General features: G+C 42.8%; 2 protein-coding genes across 2 annotated transcripts in view; one reads left to right on the top strand and one right to left on the bottom strand.

The window, feature by feature from the left end:
• Window positions 1–4,370: 4,370 nt before the first annotated feature.
• Window positions 4,371–18,945, bottom strand: Mfap1 (microfibril associated protein 1). Its single transcript, XM_021649881.2, has 9 exons — window positions 18,739–18,945; window positions 15,585–15,804; window positions 11,467–11,596; window positions 10,749–10,936; window positions 8,015–8,123; window positions 7,759–7,919; window positions 6,560–6,719; window positions 5,163–5,252; window positions 4,371–5,083 (listed from the first exon to the last, which is right to left on the bottom strand). The coding sequence occupies exons 1-9, from the start codon at window positions 18,815–18,817 to the stop codon at window positions 4,901–4,903; spliced, it is 1,320 nt and encodes a 439-aa protein (XP_021505556.1). The 5' UTR covers window positions 18,818–18,945; the 3' UTR covers window positions 4,371–4,900.
• A 61-nt stretch (window positions 18,946–19,006) lies between these two features.
• The window catches only part of Wdr76 (WD repeat domain 76), a 37,292-nt gene continuing 35,741 nt past the window's right edge, over window positions 19,007–20,557 (top strand). The window contains exon 1 of the mRNA XM_060371882.1: window positions 19,007–19,125. The gene's annotated coding sequence lies outside the window, so the exon portion shown is untranslated. The remainder of the gene's footprint in view (window positions 19,126–20,557) is intronic.

Below are 20,557 nucleotides of genomic sequence, written 5' to 3'. Positions count from 1 at the left end.
TACAGGCTCTATTTTTATTACCCTTTTGTGTGTGTAGTGTCTGGACACTGGTTTCTCATATTGCTTTTGTTTTGGTGACAACTCTACTTCCACCATATGGGAATCAAGTACCCTTTTGAACCAAAGCATCTCAGCCACCGTAAGTAACAGATTCTAGGTGGTACCTTGGTCTTATTCGTCTGGCTAGCTCTTGGTACATTTGGACGCTCTGCAAAAGATCCAAATGCATGTGTTTCTAAGATAGCTTATGCATTTTTTTTTCAAGATATTTCCTTCCTGTGTAAGCCCAGGCTGTTTTCAAATTCAGATCACTTCACTAACAACATTTGAGAGCTGCAGTTTCAGCCACCCTTCCCAACTCTCCAGGCTAGCTTATGAATAACAAAAGATTAGCTCCTATTTAGTGGCTTTTAAGTTACCAACTCCATTCACAGGCAACTGGAGTAAAAATTTAAGTTCTAGAGATGGGGAATATAGATTATCAAAATGATGGATCATTGTAAAAGGAACTTTTATTCTCCTTTGGTATTGCTGTTTTGGAGTCTTACTGCGTCTGTCTGCTTACCTAGGCTTAGTTGAAGATTCTAGCCTTCGTGTAATCTAAACTAGGCCTGGAATGTTTTCAGCCTGTTGAGACTTCTTGCTTAAAAAGCTCATCCTTTCTAGTTCTTTCTGAACTCTGACTGGCTGTCTTTGACTCTCCAGCTGATTTATTCAATCTGGCTTCTCTCTCTGCTCCTGAATTGCTCTGCTTGGCCTCCAACTTCAGCAATCTTTTTTAATCTTCTGGCTCTTTTTTGTGCTAGTTCTGTCTTCACCTGTGTCTAGCTTGCTCTCTGATTTAATCTTTCTGTAAAACTCCTCTTCACTGTGCATTGCCTCTTAAGAGAAAAAGAAAGGGAAGCTACTTAAGAGTTGGTCATTTCCTATTCTGTCAAATTTTTCTCTGATTCATCACTTTTTCTGCCATTCAGTTAAACATCACTTCCAAACATGGGCACTTCCTTCTACAAACTACTTTGATTGGGGATTAAAGGTATGTACCACCATACTTGAATCTAAGCTTTTCTTTACCTGAAACTTGCTCTATATATACGGCTGGCCTTGAATTCAGTTCTGCTTGTCTCTGTCTCCTGGATTAAAGGGGTGTTTATATTCCAGCCTGATTACACAGAGTAGGTCTTTGGATGTGATATCTTGCCAGAGCAGCCATGTTCTGAATTAAAATTCCTCTACAGGTCAGGGCTGGAGAGATGGCTCAATAAGTACCTGTCTGAAAAGCAAAAGAGATCTGAGTTTGGGTTCCCAATAATTGCCTAAGAACTTAGGAGTGATGGGATGTTCCTATAAACCCAGCACTAGGGGGTGTGCTGAGACAGGCAGCCTATCAGGAACTTCAGGCTCAAAGGTAGAGAGTGACCAAGGGACTGACAATACTGACCTCTGACTGAGTCCCACAGTCCACGCACATACATAGATACCCATATTAAGTATGCACAATAACTTTTTTTTTTTTGCTATGGGATTGAGTTGTAGCTGAAGCTGGACTGGAACTTGTGACCTCCTCTGCCTGTGACCATATGGCTCAGTGCTTCATTATTTCTTAATAACTTACACTTTGAATTTTATGTAGGTTACAAGCTGTTTGTCAATAGTATATGAGTGGGTCTTTTAGAGTTTGAGGATAGCTTCAAACTGTCTGCTTCTGCCTCCCTAAAGGCATGCACCAGCACTGCCTGGTTATGAGTGGGCCTTGTAGAAGTTACTTTAAGGACATGAAAAAATACTGTGATTCTGTGTTTTGGTAATGCTGAGAAAACCTGGGCCTTAACCCATTCTTTCTAGCCAAGTACTCTGCCAATGAACCTCACCTCTAATCTGGGTTTGTTTTTTAAATTTTATTTTATGTGCATTAGTGTGAAGGTGTCAGATCCCTTGGAATTGGCATTACAGACAATTGTGAGCTGCCATGTGGTCGCTGGGAATTGAACTTGGGTCCTTTTGAAGAACAAACAGTGCTCCTAACCACTGAGCAAGTCATCTCTCTATCCCCCTTGGGGTTATTTTTTAAGAGAGCATTTCATTGTATTGTTCAGACTTATTCTGAACTTGGGGTCAAGAGATTCCCCTTTAGCCTCTCAAGTAGTTAGGACTATTGGCCCAGTCTTTTTTTTTTTTCTTTTAAGATTTATTATGTATACAGTGTTCTGACTGCATGTATGCCTACACACCAGAAGAGGGCACCACAGATATCATTATAGATGGTTGTGAGACACCGTGTGGTTGCTGGGAATTGAACTCAGGACCTCTGAAAGCCAATGCTCTTAACCTCCAAGTCATCTCTCTAGTCCCTGGCCCAGTCTTTTCAAATGACCTTATTATTTCAAAAATTGTGTTTATCTGCACATGAGTATAGGTGTCCTGGAAGGCCACAGGAGCTAGAGGGTTTTTTTCAAGACAGGGTTTCTCTGTGTATAGCCCTGGCTGTCCTGGAACTTGCTTTCTAGATCAGGCTGGCCTTGATCTTAGAGATCCATTTGGCTCTGCCTCCCAGGTGCTGGGATCAAAGGTGTGCACTAGCATGTCTGCCCTGGAGCTAGAATTACAAGCAATTTGTGAGTTGCTCAATGTGGGTGTTGGGACAAGAACTCAGTCAGGTCTTCTGGAAGAGTAAGAAGTGTCCTTAATCACTGAGCCACATCTTCACTGCTCCTCTCATTTTTTATATAATCAAGGAACGTCTTTCAGCTGATGAAATTTCATTGTGTGTGTAGTGGTTTACAGAGTAAATATTACATGGGCAAATGGACTGAACTCTAGTACTGACAGCTTTGGGGTGCTACTCAGAGCATTGGTTCTCCATCTTACACAGTGAGCTACATAAAAGTTAGTAGGAAGGGACCTGGTAAGTCATGTCCTATTTTATAAATCATTGTTTTACACACATCTGCAATGTAGAGAACAAGGACGAAATAGCTCTGAATTTGTTTATAGAATGAATCTGGCTGCTACTTAATTACTGTTTAATATCTGAGTTTGTTTCTGAGATCAAAGGATGATCAAAATATGAACTGGTAAGAGCCTGAGATATAATCTAGTTGAGTACTTGCCTAACACTTGCAAGGACCTAGACCTATTTCCACTATGGTGGCAGGTATTCAGGTTTAGTTTTTTTTAATTTGGTTTTTCAAAATTGGGTTTCCCTGTGTAGCCCTGGCTGTCCTGGAACTCATTCTGTTGACAAGGATGGCCTCCAACTCAAAGATCCACCTGGCTTTGCCTCCCAACTGCTGGGATTAAAGGTGTGTGTGCCACCAAGGCTGGCTAGGTACACCAGTTTTAAGCTTGATGATGCATGCCACTTGAGAAGATAAGGCAAAAGCATTTCAAATTTATTATATTTGCTTTTTTTTTTTTTTTTTTGAGACATGCTAACCCTGGAACTTGTTATCCAGACTGACCTTCAACTCAGAAACTGGCTTGCCCGCCTCACTCTGCTCCCTGAGTGCTAAGATTCTAGCCATTTGCCATGTCTACTTTTTTCTAATTACATCTTGTGTGCACACTAATATATACATTTCATGGTGCATGAATGGAAGTCACATGACAACTTCTGGTTGCCAGACCAGGTTTTCTACCACTATGTGGGTCTATGGGATCAAATTTAAGTTGCTGAGACTTGCTGCAGCAGTCTTTACCTAGTGAAACACCTGCTGGTCCAGGATATCAAGTAGCCTGGGTAGCTCAGTGAGACCCTTCTTAAATACATACACAAATGGAAGCATGAGGGATAAAGCTCAACAATAGAACACTTGGCGAACATACATTAGGACCTGGGTTCAAATTCTTGTAAAAGGGAGTGAAAAGAGCTTTGCCTATGTCCCTACTATATTTTATTTATTTACTGTTATTTTACTATATGAGACATTCTCATATAGTCTAGGTAGACACTGAATTATGTAGTTTAGGAAGACTGAACTTTTTATTTTCATTTTATTTTTCAAATCAAGGTTTCTTTGTGTAGCCCTGGCTGTTCTGGACTGGATCTATAAACCAGTGAGGCCTTGAACACAGAAATCTACCTGGCCCTGCCTCCAGAGTGCTGGGATTAAAAACATATGCCACCAAGCCCAGTTTCAATGAGTAAACTCTTGATTTTCCTGCTTCTAATTCCCAAGTACTGGGATTACAGCTGTGTGCCACCATGCCTAGCTATACTTTCAGTTACCAGATTTTTTTTTTTTTTTCTTTTTTGAGACAGGATTCAATTATGTAGTTCTGGCTGGCCTTGAATAAGACATCTACATGGGTCTCTCCCTTTGGGTGTTGTTATTAAAGACATATGCCAGGATACTGTCTACTGGACTGAATTGTCAGATTATACATTTTATTCCAATATTATAGTAAAAATATTCCTGGTGTAGTTCCCCACCCCCTTTCTCACACATACACAGATCAAAAAGTATATTTACTTAGAAAAGTAGATTCAACACACCAAATGCAAAACCAGGTTGGACTGAGCTTGGAGTTTCTGAGCGCATACTCCTAACCCTAAGGAAGAAGTAATGTGCCACCATCACATGCCCACATGTCTCATCCAGGCTAAGATGCTGGACAAACAAACTTAGAACAGTCCCAAGTCAATATGGGAAGCCATGAGAGAAACCTAAGATTTCTCAGAAACAGTTTTAAATTAAGTGAGAGAAGCCTCTAATCCTACCTGGTTAGTGCTTTTCTGTGGGTTTCTCAGTATGAGTCCAAACCTCTCAAAAAGCACCTTTCAAAACAAGTTAGGGCAGCAAGTCCAGAAGGCTCTGTACAAGAACTATGTAAATAATGGTTAAAGAAAATTGAGGGCCCGATCCCCTTGTGTGCCACGTTTGGAATGAGCAGCTGAAGCTTAGGTGGTTTTCCTCTTCTTGGCAGATGGTCGCTCAAACACGTCACGCACCCCAGCGGCCTTTTGTTTAAAGAACTTTGTGTTCTGGGCACTCTCCTGGCCCCACGCAGAGTCAAAGGAAGTGGTATCTTGATCCACAAGGTGGGTGTACTTGGTACGACCAGACCGTCCAAAATTCTTGACCTGAAAGGAGACGGATGGTTACAACACCAAACATCCCATACCTCAGTGCCCAGTCTGCTGTTACTGAGAACCCTCATACCTGCATGACTTTTGGAAGAATGGTTTTGTTGAAATGGTCCTCAAGAGTAGGTGCGCTAAAATCTCTCTTGTAGACTTCTTCATCCTCATCCTGTTAAAGAGAATCTTAATCAGCCTGTGGTTTTACTTCTAATTTATGCACACCACAAATTTATTGAACACAACCACAAAGAACACAGTGAGCCTTTCTTCAAGAGCTTGTATCTGGTTGGGGAGATAGTGTTTTTCTCATGCTGTTATGCTTCTTGAAAGCCTATTCTGTTCCCTGCATTCACTGTGTTCATTTCATGCAGCTTCAACTATGTAAGCCTTCTAAATCTCCAATCCTTTTGAATGTGTACCTTTACTTAGACCATGAGTAAAAATCACCCTAATATTTCCAAGTTAGATTCCTGCTTTTACTTTTTTATAGGTAGGAACATCATTCTCTCAGTGATCTAGATACAAAATTTGAGTTATCTTCTGTACACTTAATTACTCCATCCCACGAACTGTTCACTTGGACTGCAGACTTTTTTCCTTTAAAAAACAAACAAAAAACAACACCACCAGACCTGGGGAGCTCTAGTTCCTAATCCTCTAAGGCCTGGGACATTAACACGGTTTTCCCTCACAATGGAAACGTAGTTCAATTTACCAGGGTTTTTGTTTGTTTTAAGACTGGGTCCTGCCATGTAGCCCTGGCAATTTTACAACTCACTTTGTAAACCAGGCTGGCCTCAAATTCACAGAGATCCACCTGCTTCTGCCTCTGCTGGGATTAAAGGCATGTGCCAGATGAGGAGAGCTTGGTTTTCACATAAATAAAATTCATTTGGTTATGAAATGATTTCTAAGGGGTTTGGAGGAGCTAATTAGTAGAATATGAAGATCACAGCCTCGTCATCTCTTTTTGAGAGCTGACTTCACAATAAAACAATTATTGGTTCTTGCTGCTTCCTTTTGTTAATGCTTTTGCCATGTCCAGATTCTTCTGAGGCAAAAAGCAAAAAGTAATGTCAATGGCATTAATTTTAGGAAAGTGTATTCTCATTCTAGAGGAAACAGACTAAAAGTGTTTTGGGAGAGCTACAAATGTAACCCAACACAAACTATAAACCAGTATTTTAAGTACCTTACTGAGACTCTCCTTCCCCCTTCCCCCACCACATACACACACACAGGATTTCTCTGTGTAGCTCTGGCTGTCCTAGAACTAACTCTGTAGACCAGAACTCAGAGATCCGCCTGCCTCTGCCTCCCAAGTCCTGAGATTAAAGGCTCCTGTCGCCACCACCTGGCCTTTTTGAGTAACTTAATTGCAAAGTTTTTAGACAATGTCACCTCACAATGTCCTAAGGTTGGACATGCCTGTATGTTACTCCTACTGTTCAGTTTTCTGAACCCTCTTGCACTTACCATGAAGAAGGCACCACGGTGATAATACTTTTGTAAAAACTTGTATTTGCCTTTAACAGCTTTGTTGGTAATGACTTTGCCATTTGCCCGAAGTTCAGCCCGCCTTTCTTCCTCAGTAAGGTTTCGCATGCGTTCAATTTCTGCTTTCTCTTTTTCAAGTCTATCCAGAGAGCAACAGTGTTAGTATTTTCCAAATTCACAAAGCCCAAATATCTAAAAGTAATGGTCCCATCTTCTTTCAGCCATTATTTACTTTCCCACATTTCACTCACTCACTCACTCACTCACTCACTCACTCACTCACTCACTCACTCACTCACAGCAGGTCTGATATGTAGCTGGCCTGAAACTCTCAACATCACACCTCATCCCCCAAACTGCTGGTATTACAGATAGGCTCTTGCTGCTACACTCCAGTACATCTTTAACTCTTGTCAAAGTCAAAATTGGGAGTCCAATAAATAAAAACACGAGTTGGTCTCCATTATTATGTTTGCCAGAACGGGACTGTAAATATCCCAAAGTTGATTCTAGCCTTTTTGGGGTTCAGATATTGTTACTGCTTGATTTTACTAATTCTGTCTTCCATCAAATACCTTAGTTTTTAAAACAACATTAGAGTGAATTCAAAGTAATGGTTATGTAGTCATGGTTTCTTTGTGGCTCAGCAGTTGAGAAGTGAACCTGCTTTCCAGGTGTTTGCTGCTCTGCTCTCCTGCAGGAAGCATCTGCTTCTCCACACCTTCTTCCTGGGCTGCCCTGTGGCCCCCTGACTACTAAACATATCACAGAAGGGACATATGAGCTCTGGAATCCCAAACTCAGGAGACCTAGCTAGTTTCTACCTCTGCCTGGACCTGCAGTGTGAAGAAACCAGTAACTAAGGAGAAATGAGGCCTCTCGCCTGAAAGCCAGCATCAACTGTCAGACACACCAGAGAAGGGCTTGTGGATGCTCTGGCCCGGTCAGTCCTCCAGCTGGAAGTGTCACTCAGGTGAGCCACTGAGACTGCTAGAGGAACTGTTTGGTCAACCTCCACAATTAAGAAAAACAGAACTGTTGTAACTCACTCATTTGTGAGTTACAATCTGAGAAAACAGTAATCTTTGTGTGTAGCAGGAAGCTAAAGGAGTCTTAGCTGTTTAAAGATAAACTAGGGCTATCTGAGGCATCAAGCCTAAGCCCATCCCATTACTCACGCTTCCCGGTCTTCTCTGTCCCTCTTGATTCTTTTGAGCTCTCGGACTTTCCATGCCTCATATTCCTCCTCATCATTTTCATCATCTGTATTGAGTGCGTCCAGAGCGGCGAGGGACCGCTTGTTCTCCTCTAGCTCTTTCTTGGTCTCTTCTTCTACAATCTGGATAAGAAGAACAAACTGAGCTATTGGACCTCATCTCTCCTATAACCTCACTACTCAGACCCTTGCACTCAGACCACGGCCACTGCCAGCACCTTTAGTGTGTACTTGCGCCGCTCCTCAGCCATGCGTTTTGCTTCCTGCTCCAGTTCCTTCTGTTTCAATGCTTCAGCTTCTCGTTCTTGGACTGTCACTCGGTCCTTCCTGTATCACAGAAGTCCTGTTAATTGCCCAAAGTCCTTAGAGGGAAACTGCGTCCCTCTATGTCTAGTCTTGCCCAAATGAGACAAGGCCCAAACCAGGAAGTATCTCAGCTCTATTTGTCCCGCCAGTACTGAGACTTTTGTGCACACTAAACACGTTATATTCCTGGCCTTTTAATTTTTACTTTAACGTTTAAAACCTTTTCAGTTTTATTTCACTTATTTTTTGAGACAGTCTCATTACATAGCCCTGACTGGCCTGAACTCCCGTGTGGATCAGGGAACTAGAACTCAGATCTACATGCCTCTGCCTCCTGAGTGCAGGCATTAAATGTGTGGACCTACCATACCATTTCCAGCTCACAAAGGCCAGGAGAGGGACACTAGATACTCTGTTGTTGGAGTTACAGACGGCTATTAGTTGCCATGTGGATGCTGGGAATTGAACCTGGAAGATAACTAGTGCTCTTCACTGCTGAGCCATCTTTCTAGCCACCTTGTTCGTTTTTTTGACAAGACTTTTATTTAGTGCTGGCTAGCCTCAAACTCATGGCAATTCTCTTGCCTCACCCTTCCAGAATGTTAGGATTACAATTACCACAATACATAGCTACCAAAGTAGTCTACCAACTGAGCTGTTACCTCTGGTCCTAAATATAGCATGGCTGCTTCCCTCTCTTCTGGTAAGGGGATTTGACCCCTAGATTTGGTACAAATGCGCTACTCTTAGCCATATTCTCTGCTCTTTTATTCATTATTACTATTTCAAAAAAGTAAATCAAGCTGGGCCTTTAATCCCAGCACTTGGGAGGCAGAGGCAGGTGGATCGCTGTGAGTTCTAGGCTAGCCTGGTCTAAAAAGCAAGTCCAGGACAGCCAGACTACACAGAGAAACCCTTTCTCCAAAAACAAACAAACAAAAAGTAAATTGATATCTTGTCCGCATGTATGTCTGTGTACTGAGTGCATGCCTGGAATCCACGGAGGTCAGAAGAGGGCATCAAATCCTGTGCAGCCAGGGTCATACATAGTTATGAGCCACTGTATGGCTCATATGGTATTGAACCCAGATCTTCTGGAAGAGCAACCAGAGCCATGTCTCCATATTATTGTTGAATGTATTATGTGTATGAGTGCATGATATATGTACATGATGCTGAAGGTTACAGGACAACTTTTGGGAATTGGTTTTCTTCTTTACTGCGTAGGTACCGGAGATTAAAATTAGGCCTCAGGCTTGTCAGCAAGTACCTTTACCCACTGGACCATCTGGCTGGTCCCACAAGGTGGCACTGTATTGTCCAACCTGGCCTTAAATTGTATTCTTTTCTTTCAGTTTCTTGAGCAACTGGGACTACAGGGCTTATCACCAGGCCCAATTCATCCTAGGTGTTTTGTTGTTTTGAGAAGGGTTTCAGGTAGCCCCTGCAAACCTCACACAGGCCATTTTACTGAGCCATTGTCTCACCCACCAAGGCAGGCCTTCGGCTTTGCTATGTAGTCAGACTGGCCTTGAGCACTGAATGTTTGAGATCGTATTCTATCTATTGCCTCCCAAATACCTGGATTACAGGTGCATGCCACAATGCTCAGCTTCATCACAGGTATTTTTAAAAAAGATTTATTTATTATGTATAATGTTCTATCTGCATGCCAGAAGAGGGCACCAGATCTCACTGTAGATTGGTTGGGAACCACCACATGGTTGCTGGGAATTGAACTCAGGACCTCTAAAAGAACAGCCAGTGCCATCTCTCCAGCCCTCATCCCAGGTCTTTACGGCACTAAAATTCCCTTAATCATTGGCAACTGACTACTTAACAAGGATATTGCTGGGCTGACTATAAATAGTGGGATTCCTGGGTATTAGGAAAGAAACAAAAATTTGTTTTACAAGCTTACTTTTGTTTTTAAAACATAATTTCCCCTGGAGACGTGTTAAAGCACTTTCCTAGCATATCCATGGGTTTTACCTCTAGTACCACTAAAATAAAGCAAAAGAAAACCTTTTAGTCTTCAAAAATTGATTAGCTAGGCATGGTGGCACATGCCTGTAAGGCCAACACTTAGGAGGCAGAGGGAAGAGGATCACAAGTCTGAGACCAGCTTAGGCTTCATAGTGAATTTCAGGCTAGGCTAGCTGCACAGCAATAGAGTCTCAAAGCACAAGCACAAACACCCAGATTACTTTTAGGCAGATATGTGCATTTTAATTTGAAATGGGGATAAGCTCTGGCTTTCTGCTAACACCTGGCTATTTCTCAGCACCGTCGCTACAATGCTAAGGCACTGGGAAGAAGGCTTCCACTACAGGAGAAGATGGGGTACCGAGCCTTTTATTGTTGCATCTAGAACATAACTATGTGGATTCTGTCCTGGTTTGACTATTTCCTCCATCTCCTCTGCTGGGGATTGAACTTAGAAAGTGTGCATATTAAGCAAACGTTTATCATTGGCCTATATCCCTAGTCTCTCTTTGGAGAGTCAGAGAGTTTTCTTAAATTGTCCAGGCTTATCTTGAACTGATTCTGTAGCTCAAGCTGACATTGAATTAGCAATTCCCCTGGCTCAACCTACTGAGTAGCTGGAAATACAGGCCTGGCTTAGCAGGTCTGTCAGATACTCACTTTCGAATGAAGACAGGCTTAAGTCGAGGCTCCATTTCATCTTCACTGTCCGTGTACTCCTCATACTCTGACTCTGACTCCGACTCCTCCCCAGAGCGGCCTTCATCTTCCACTTCCATGACTTCCATCTCTTCATTTTTCCTCTCTTGCGCTCGCTGACGCATCATGCCACGGCGCCGTTCAATTTCCTATCACGACATATAGCTAAGCCAGTTATTCAAGCGGCACATGGTTCAAGTCTGTTTCGCTGGCACTAAGGACTGAACCCAGGGCTCTGCCCACACTCAGTCTAAACTCTCCTACTAAGCCCCAGCATAGGTGTTTTTATTCCAACAGGTTCAAGAAACCGGCATTAGCAAGCATGAGTTCATTTTCGGCCTTTTTAAAAAGATTTTATTTTTATGTACATAGTGTTCTGTCTGCATGCACGCCTGCATGCCAGAAAAGGAAACCAGATTTTATTACAGATGGTTGTAAGCCACCATGTGCTTGCTGGGAATTGAACTCAGGACCTCTGGAAGAGCAGCCCGTGCTCTTGTCTGTTAAGCCATCTCTCCAGCCCCTCATTTTCAGTCTTAACCCCAACAACCAACAAACACCATCAAAGTTCAGCTAAAAGCAGCAAAACTTATACCTTTATAGTTTCAACAAATAAGCACTGGGTCCCAATTTTTTCTTGTGCCCTAACTGGGAGAAATCCCATGTTTTCCCCTCTTACCTCATCGTCAATTTCTTCCTCCTCTTCTTCGCTGCTATCTTCTCGCTCTATACGCCAAGCATCCCCTTCTACTTCTGAGTCACTTTCTCCTACTACTTCAGGCTCCACTATTTTTCGGTGTCGAGCCAATCTAAAAAGCAGAATTTCCAAGTTTAATCAATTAATTAAATTAATGCCTCCAAATAAGAGAACACCAATCACATGTGCTTGGCTACAGAGTGTTCTGAAATTACACTTGCTTTCTTCCCCCTCCCCAACCCCACCCCAGAGTTTTACTCGAGCCCAGGCTGGCCTGCAATTTGCTATGTACTTCAAACCTCCTACTTTCTCTAGTGCTGGGATAACAGGTGTGAGTTATCACACTAAGCATCTTTTTTTTCAAGATAGGGGTTCACTGTGTAACCTTGGTTGTCTTGGAATTCCATCTATAGACTAGGCTAACCTTAAACTCACAGGCCTTCCTCTGCCTCCCGAGTGCTGAGATTAAAAGCATATTCCATCACTGTCTGGCTCACACTGAGCAATACTAAAGTCTTAAGATGGAAAAATTAAGTTCAGATTCAGGAAACTAAGACAGTTAATAGTAACAGTATCTGAAAAAGTTACAAGGAATCATATTGCTATCTATCTACCTACTTATCTATGTATCTATCTTTCTATCTATCTATCTATCTAAAACTACACATTAATACATATAAGTCTATGAGTATGCATATACACATATAGTTTAAATGACAATTTCTTTTAGCTAGGTTGACATTTCCCTCCTCCAAGCCCCATTTCCTGGCACAAGAAGCCCCCTTTCAAATTTGTTGGTCAGAGGAGCCCAAAAGACTCCTAAAACTTTATAGGCTATCACTGTTGCTCTTGGTTACTTCCCAGAGGGTGAAGGCAAGTCACTATGGTTGACGACACTTTGGGTACAGGATCTGGAGTTGTATATGACCTGAAAACCCCTCCCTGTAGACTGTTTTCATGGTACCAGAAGGCACAATACAAGTTTCCAAGGGAGGGAAGCCACCAAAAGGCCTACCCAGCCATGCTGCCTATGAACTACAACAACTACAGCATGGCATAACCTTTTGGGTGCAATAATAACACACAGATCCTGGTGGTGACCAACAGTTTTCTAGCTGTACTTCAGACTTGCTGAGCAAGAGGAAAATCATGACCTGTACTGGAAACCTAGACAACTAACCCGTGCTACGGAAGTCAGGGATTTTACAGGAGGATTTATAAATGCTACTTTACGGAACCAGCTTAATTCCTAAGTGCATTCTAAATATCTATACCTAATCCCACAGAAAGTGTCACTCTCACCCCTCATCAAAGAAAACTTTCTTTGTAACAGGAGATCATTACAGAACACAAGAATCAATCAAAAGTCAAAGAACAAGTGAGCATGTGGTACCCAGTGCCAATTAATTTCTACAACATATCTGCTTCACCTAAGGCTTGAGGAATATCGTGGAAGAAGGGGCAGAAAGATTTTAAGAGCCAGAGGAAAAGGAAGTCAGCTGTGAAAGTGTATGTCCTAGAAATGTCAGGGAAGCTACAGACTCATGAATTCTTAGCAACATAGCTGCCTAATGTGAACATGGACTACACCGACAGACATACAGACTTAGAAGGGGGAAATCTCAAAGGGTCCCAGCCACATACAAAGAACTTCAGGCAACTAAGTAATACTGAGAGTGAAAGAAACAGGCAAGAGGCCCTGCTTCCAATTGGTTATCTAATACCAATGGTCAGCCCTGAAATCATATATACACAGTAACATTACAGAGACTGAGCTGGTTGAATTTATATATTTAGGTGTGTGTGTGTATGTGTGTGAATCAACAATTAAGAAAAAGAGGCTGGGGGCTGAAGAGAGGGCTCTTCCAGAGGACTCAGGTTCAATTCCCAGCACCCACATGGCAGCTCACAATTGTAACTCCAGTTCCAGAGGATCTGATATCCTCATACCAATATACATAAAAAATATAAATAAATAAATACATTAAAATTTTTTTAAAAAAGTTAAAAAAGATAGAAAGAAAAAGAGGCCATGAATCTCAGAGAGTAAGGTGAGGGGTTGGAGAAAGGAAAGGAGGAAATGATGTAATTATATCTTAATTTCAAAAACTTAAAAAAATTATACACACAACCCAACAAACTAAAACAGAGTATCAGAGCACATAGTGAAGTTGGGCCTAAAACATTAGTTGAGGCATGATCTTGGGGCACATTAGGGACCAAGTAGCTCCCAGTTTCATTAGATCATATTACATTAGAGTCCCCTCAACAGCACAGTATTTTTGTGAAATAGGATTTGGTAGCTGCTGTGATAAAAGGCAAGTAAACAGGGAAGCTGATAGGAACAGGCTGACTCAAAAAAGGCCTGAGAAGTGAGCAATATCCAACAGTTTCTCCTGGTACTGGTAAGTAACTCCTTTTTTTTTGAGAGTTTCTCTGTGTAGTGCCAACTGTCCTGGAACTTGCTTTATAGGCCAGTCTGGCCTCGGACTCAGAGACCTGCCTACCTCTACCTCCCAAGTGCTGGCATTAAAATGTGAACCACCACTGTGCTGCAAGTAACTGGTTTTAGAAGAAGGAAATGAAAACATTTTTTTCTTCTGTAGGCATAGAATATTCAAGTGGTTTATTTGTTAAGACATAAATGCTTAAGCTCTGCAGGTCTATCTATTTAATAAAAGTAAATGGCTAGGCACGGCCCTATATGTTCAGTACTTTAGAAGTGAAGATTGCAGGCTTAGTAGCGGATTATATATTGAGTTCAAGGACAGCCTGGGTTACATAAGACTCTCAAAACCCCAAAAGTAAATATAAAAACAAATAAGCAAATGAATAACTAAAACTTTTTTGAATCACTCTCTTGCCCTCACTGTTTCAGTCTCTCTCCCTTTTCTGTCTGTGTCAGGGTAGCCCCCCACCCCCATCTCAGTATCTGTCTCTCTCTGGCTCATGGCTCACTCAGGCCCTAACTCTTTTCTGCTTGTCTTCCACCGAATAAACTCTTTGGTAGTAAAAAACAAACAAACGAAAAATGTTCGATTCATGTGGTGTATGAAAAATGCTATTTAGAAAATTTTAAATTTGTTTTTTTACTGTAGGTATGCATGCTGTATCAAGAGAGATATAGAAAAACACAGTCAGACAGACAGGTGAGAATGAATGCGGGTATGCACGAGCCACAGGGTGTCTGTAGACGTCAGTGGGTACATTTTGGGAGTCTGTTTCAGTGAAGATGAAACTGAGGGTGTCAGGCCTACATAATAAGCAATTTTACATGCTGAGACTCCTTATCAGTCCTTCATAATAAAACACTGAGAACTAAAAGTTCAGGATATCTTGCTCTGGTCCCTAGGAGTTTCTCTTTCTTTTTTTTCCCCTTTAAAGATTTATTATTTATACAGTATTTTGCCCACATGTGTACCTGCAGGGCAGTAGAGGGCACCAGATCTCATTATAGATGGTGTGAGCCACCATGTGGTTGCTGGGAATTGAACTCAGGATCTCTGGAAGAACAGCCAATGCTCTTAACCTCTGAGCCATCTCTCCAGCCCGAGTTTACCTTTCCAACATGAACCATAGCATGCCTTTCCTACTGGACACTTTTATTTATTGTCTTTACAACAAATACATGAGCAAGGTGCCATGGCTCATACCTTTAGTATCAGCACTGAGAAGGCTGAGGAAGGAAGACCACTGCCAAGTTCCAGGTCATGTTGGGCTACAATACAACAAGAAACAACTCTATGGATAAAATCAGCTTCTCAAATTTTATGACATATTTTTATATCAAAGACTCCTTGCAACAGACCAACGAATGCTGTTTTCTATATCTTCATCAGAGAATTAGTCATTAGGCCTACAAGAAAAGGGTTGTTTTCTAAAGCTGCCACTTCCTGGCTAGATAACTCCTTGCTGCTTTAGTTCCTCACCTGTAATATAGGTATGGTGGTACCAATCTTATCAGACATTCTATAGATTGTAGGAATTAGTGATGTACCTTATTTGGGACAGCATGCATGGTATACAGCATGTATGAGTTTTAGCTACTATCATCTCCACGAGAGGCCTCAAGTTCAGAAAAACATAACTCTTATCATTACCTCTCTTCCACATCTTCACTAACGCGGTTCTGTAGGCGCCGAAGCCGGGGATCGCTGGATGAGTCCTCCTCCTGTTCCTCAGGCTCTGCTTCTTGTTCCTTAGCTTTCTTAATGAACTGAAATTCTTCATCCTCTTCATCTGATGATTCCATAGGGGCATAATCTGGCCTCTTTCCGGACACATAACGTTTTACCTTCACTTTTTCCATTGAAATCTCACCTGGACAAGAAACACAATTCCTATTACAGTATCCTCTCCCCCAGTTCCCTTCAACGTCTGGCCTTTGCAGGATAGAACCCTGAATTCTCGATGTACAAGAGTCTAAGGAGAATATGGCAGCCATTATCCAACTACACATTCACATAACAATGCTTTCCTATAAAGATTATGACACGAGAAGGCATTTTATAAATAGCCACACCAAGAGGTACCTTGGGGACAACAAAGCAGGAATGTGAGCAGTAAGACTGCAGAACCCCCCCCCCAAAAAAAATTATGCTATGTCACCTCAACAATGCCCTTAGTGGTGACTTAAATGAGACTGTCCCCTGTAGGCTCAGATGTGTGAACACTTGGTTCCTAGTTGGTGATGCTGTTTGGGCAGGTTTAGGAGTGTAGCCTTGCTAGAGGGAGTGTGTCCCTCACGGTGGGCTTGGAGGTTCCCAATGCCAGGTACCATTCCCACTGTGGTGCCGTGTCCTTGTGCTATCCCCTCCCCAGCCAGCTTCATGCTTGCATTTCAAGATAGGAGCCCTCAGCTTTCTGTCCCTGCTGCCATGCCTTGGTCTGCCTTCACGGACTCTAATCCTCTGGGGTCATAGGCCTAATTAAAATTCTCTCTTTTATAAATTGCCATGGCCATGTATGGTATTTTATCACAGCAATAAAAAAAGTACAAAAAAGCCTGGGGTGCTGGCACACACCTTTAATCCCAGCTCTTGGGGGGCAGAGGCAGGAGGATCTCTGAAAGTTCAAGGCCCACCTGGTCTGCAAATCAAGTCCAGAACAGCCAGGCCATTACACAGAAAAACCCTGTCTCGAAAAACCAAAACCAAACCAAACCAAAAAACAAACACACCCTTATTAAACAAAAAAGTTTTTAAACAGTTGCCATCACATTAGCAAGAGTAATTTAAATGGGAACATAAAATTAAATATCACTCACATTTTTCCCCCGAGACAGGGTTTCTCTGTGTAGCCTTGGTTGTCTTGGAACAACTCACTGTGTGGACCAGGCTGGCCTTGAACTCAGAGATTTGCCTGCTTCTGCCTCCACAGTGCTGGGATTACGGGCGTTTGGCACCACTGCCCGCTCATTCCTACATTTTTTTAAAGCACCCTATGCACATGTATTCAGATGCAGAGGGGCTAGCGGTTACTCAGGTGCCTTTATCCTTTTCCACCTTACTTTAAATTAAAAAAAAAAAAAAAAAGATTTTCTTATGTGTATGACTGTTTTGCGTGCATGTGTATGTATGTACCCCACATGAATGCATGGTGCTTGAGGAAGTCAGAGGAGGGCTTCAGGCTCCCTGGAATTAGAGCTATGAATGACTGGACCACACAGTCCTCTGTAAGAGGACTCTTACCACTGAGCCATCTCTCCAACCCAAACACTTTTTTTTTTTTTTTTTTTTTTTTAGAGACAAGGTCTCTCTGTCTAGATCTGGCTGGTGTGAAGCTGGCTCAGTAGACCAGCCTGGCCTCAAACTCATAGCGAGCGATGTGTCTGTCTTTGCCTACTGAGTGCTATGCTTAAAAGTTTGTGCCATCATGCTTAGCTTTTTTTTTTTTTTCTTTTTTCTTTTTCTTGAGACAGGGTCTCTCATTGAACTTGGTGCTTGCCATTTCAGCTACATTAGTCAGCCATCAAGCCTCAAAGATCCTCCCTCTTCTCTTCTCCACACGGGGTTCTAAGTGTGTGCTGCTCATATGCGGACTCTGGGGTCTGAACTCAGGCCCATTAAGAAGAGCTATCTCCCTGGCTCCCCAACTCTGAGACACTATGACAGCCTTTACAACATAGCTTAATATTCTATTCTAACCTTACTATTTCTACCTGCTTCTCCTCTAGCTTTTGTGCTAAACCAGATGACCTCTTCTAAAACAGAAACAAGTTGGAGCTCAAGAGATGGCTCAGCAAGGAGTACCTGCGGCTCATGCAGAGGACCTGACTTCATATCCCAGCATCTATGTGGTGGTCTGTAAGTCTTATACTCCACTTCTAGAGGCTCCCATACTCTCCTCTGGTCACTATGGGTACTGCACCCACAAGGTGCACATAAATTCACGGAACAAAAACATAATCCCAGTGAACAGAAAGAGAATACAAACTAATCAGATTACTTTGTAACATGAGGAAACCCTTTTAATCAAACTGGGCAAATCAAACGTAACTCTGAACATAACAAACACACAAACACCTCCAGCTCAGTTTTTTACTTATGTTTTTATTTTTGTTACTGTTTTGGTTGTGAGCCTAGCCTTTAATGGCTGAGCTATACCTATCTTTATTACTTTTTAAACGATGCTGTGTGTAGGTATGTTCATGAGCGCAGGTGCTGGCAGAGGCCAGAGCTTTCAGATTTCCCTGGACTTGCGGTTCCAGATGGCTGTGGAGTCTCCTGATGTGGGTGCTGGCAATTTAACTCGGGTCCTCTGGAAGAGCAGTATGTGCTCTTAACTGCTGAGCCACTTCTTCCAGCTTCCCGTACTTTTTGAGGGGTGGATCTCATCAAATCAAACAGATAGATAAAAGTGGACCCGGCATCCCCCAATCTCTAGGCCGCGTGAAGGAAGAGGTGAGAATTTGGGTGGAACGGAGGAAGATACTGAGGCTAGGGGCTGGAAAGATGGTTCAGCAGTTAGGAGCACTGTCTGCTCTTCCAGAGGACCTGCGTTCAATTCCCAACACTCATATGGCTGCTCACAACTGTCTGTAACTTCAGTTCCAGGGGATCTGACACCCTCACACAGACATGCATGCAGTTGAAACACCAATGTACATAAAACCAAAAATAAGTAAGATTTAAAAAAGTAACGGAGGCTGGGTCTTAATGGTCAGTGGGGCTGGTATGGCCGGCCTAAGGCACGTTTGAGAGATAATGAGGATGAAAGCGGTGGGATCCGACCGGAGGGGAGGGGAGCCAGTACCTTTCTCATTGCGAACTGGGACGGCCCCAGCCGTAGACTGAATGGGCGGCTGCTTCATGAGTGCGCTGGGGACCGACATGGTGACGGCTGCGGCGGAGACTCCCAAAATCTGATTGAATCCCAACAGCGAAAACCAAGGAACAGGATACCGCTTCCCACCAAGCTTCGCCCGACTCTGCTGCGCGACTGACAGAAGCCACTTCCGGCAGAGCTAGAGGAACCGGAAATTTACAAGCCGAGGATTGTGGGATTTTGGAGGACTCGTGAGCTCGGCCCTCTTAAAGGGCTAGGCTGAAATTTGAGCGTCCTCGTAGGCAACTTTCCCGCCTTTAACTTCTCAAGATTTGGAAACTCCTTCTGGCGGGCAGTTACTTCTTTTGGGTTTTGGTAAGGTCCAGGAAGGTTCTGATTAAAGGTTTCATTTGTTGTGTTTTGAAGAAACCGAGCAGATTGTGAGGGGCTGTTTGTGCATATTGTTAAAAGCTCAGAAGTGTAAAAAAGAGCTGGAGCCGCATACATGGGTCACGCTTGTATAATCCCCGCGTCTGGAAGGGCGGGACAGGATTGCAGCGTTTGGAGGCCAGCCTGGGCTACAGAATGAGTCCCTGCCTCATTCTCAGAAACAAACAACAAACAAAAACAAAACAAAACCCTCAGGGGCCATCTGTTGGTTGGGGCACACGTCTTTAGTTCCAGCACTCGGAAGGCCGAGGCAAGCGGATTGAGGCTAGTCTGGTCTACATAGTGAAAATTCTGCGAGTACTATATCATAGAGGACCTTGAGTCAATGTAATTACCAAATTATTTCGCTCGTTTTTGGAAATTGGGTCCTTGCTGGGTGAAGAGAGGAAATTGGCAAACTTTAAGATAAGTGGGGAAGCTTAACACCAGAAAAGCCTTAAAAGGCGAGAGGGGGCAGAAAGCTTTATTTTTCTTTTAATTTTGAAACTGTTTAGCCGTGTTGCCCAGGCAAATTTGTTTACTTTTGCCTCCAAGTTTTTTTTTGTTTTTTGTTTTTTGTTTTTTTAACCTATGCTCCCTGAGTAGCTGGGATCCTACATAGGTGTGCCTCTTCACTGGACATAGAAATTTCATATTATGAACTCATTAGCCTAAAACTTTGTGTTGCTGAGCTGCAGGTGCAGTTCAGGAGAGCAGTTGTTTGTTCTGAGTGAGGCTTAACTTGGCGTAGGGGATTTCATGGGTGGTAAATGTGATGGAAAAATAATTGTTTCCGTTCAGGTCAACTCAAGAGAATACGAGGAAAAGACTTGGTGTTGACTTTACGAAAGACAGTGTATGGAAATCTTATTTGGTAATGCCCAGATTCTGAGGCTTTCAGTTTCTGCTGCTGCACCTGCCTCTTCTTCCTCTTCTTTTTTATCTCATTTTAAGCTTGAAACAGAGTTTTCTGTACCCCAACCTGCCCTGTAACTCTTAAAGTAACTGAGGATGAGCTGGAAGTTCTGGTGTCCTTCATTCAACTGCCTACAGCTGAGATTACAGGTGTGGGTCACCCGCTTGGTTTTATGTGGTGCCAGGGATAGAAGCCAAGGTCTTTGTGACTGTAGCCCAGACTGACTGGATCGGTACTTGCTGTAGTCTCTGTGACACCAGTGCTGAGGAGGATGGACTTGAGGGCTGTTGTTAACGCTGACCATCTGTAATTCTTCATTAGTTAAAAACAGGTGGACAGATAGTTATGTGCAGTTTACACCAGCATTATCGGTGCTTAGAAAACAAGGAACACAAAATGATTTTTTTTACCCCCCCCCCATTTTTGTGACAGGGGTTCATGTAATTACCGCCTCCCTTGAAC

This window comes from Meriones unguiculatus, chromosome 18 (genome assembly GCF_030254825.1).
Source record: "Meriones unguiculatus strain TT.TT164.6M chromosome 18, Bangor_MerUng_6.1, whole genome shotgun sequence".
In the NCBI taxonomy this organism is placed as follows: domain Eukaryota; kingdom Metazoa; phylum Chordata; class Mammalia; order Rodentia; family Muridae; genus Meriones; species Meriones unguiculatus.
Note: the sequence above shows the minus strand (reverse complement) of the source record. Positions and strands in the feature narration are given on the sequence as shown.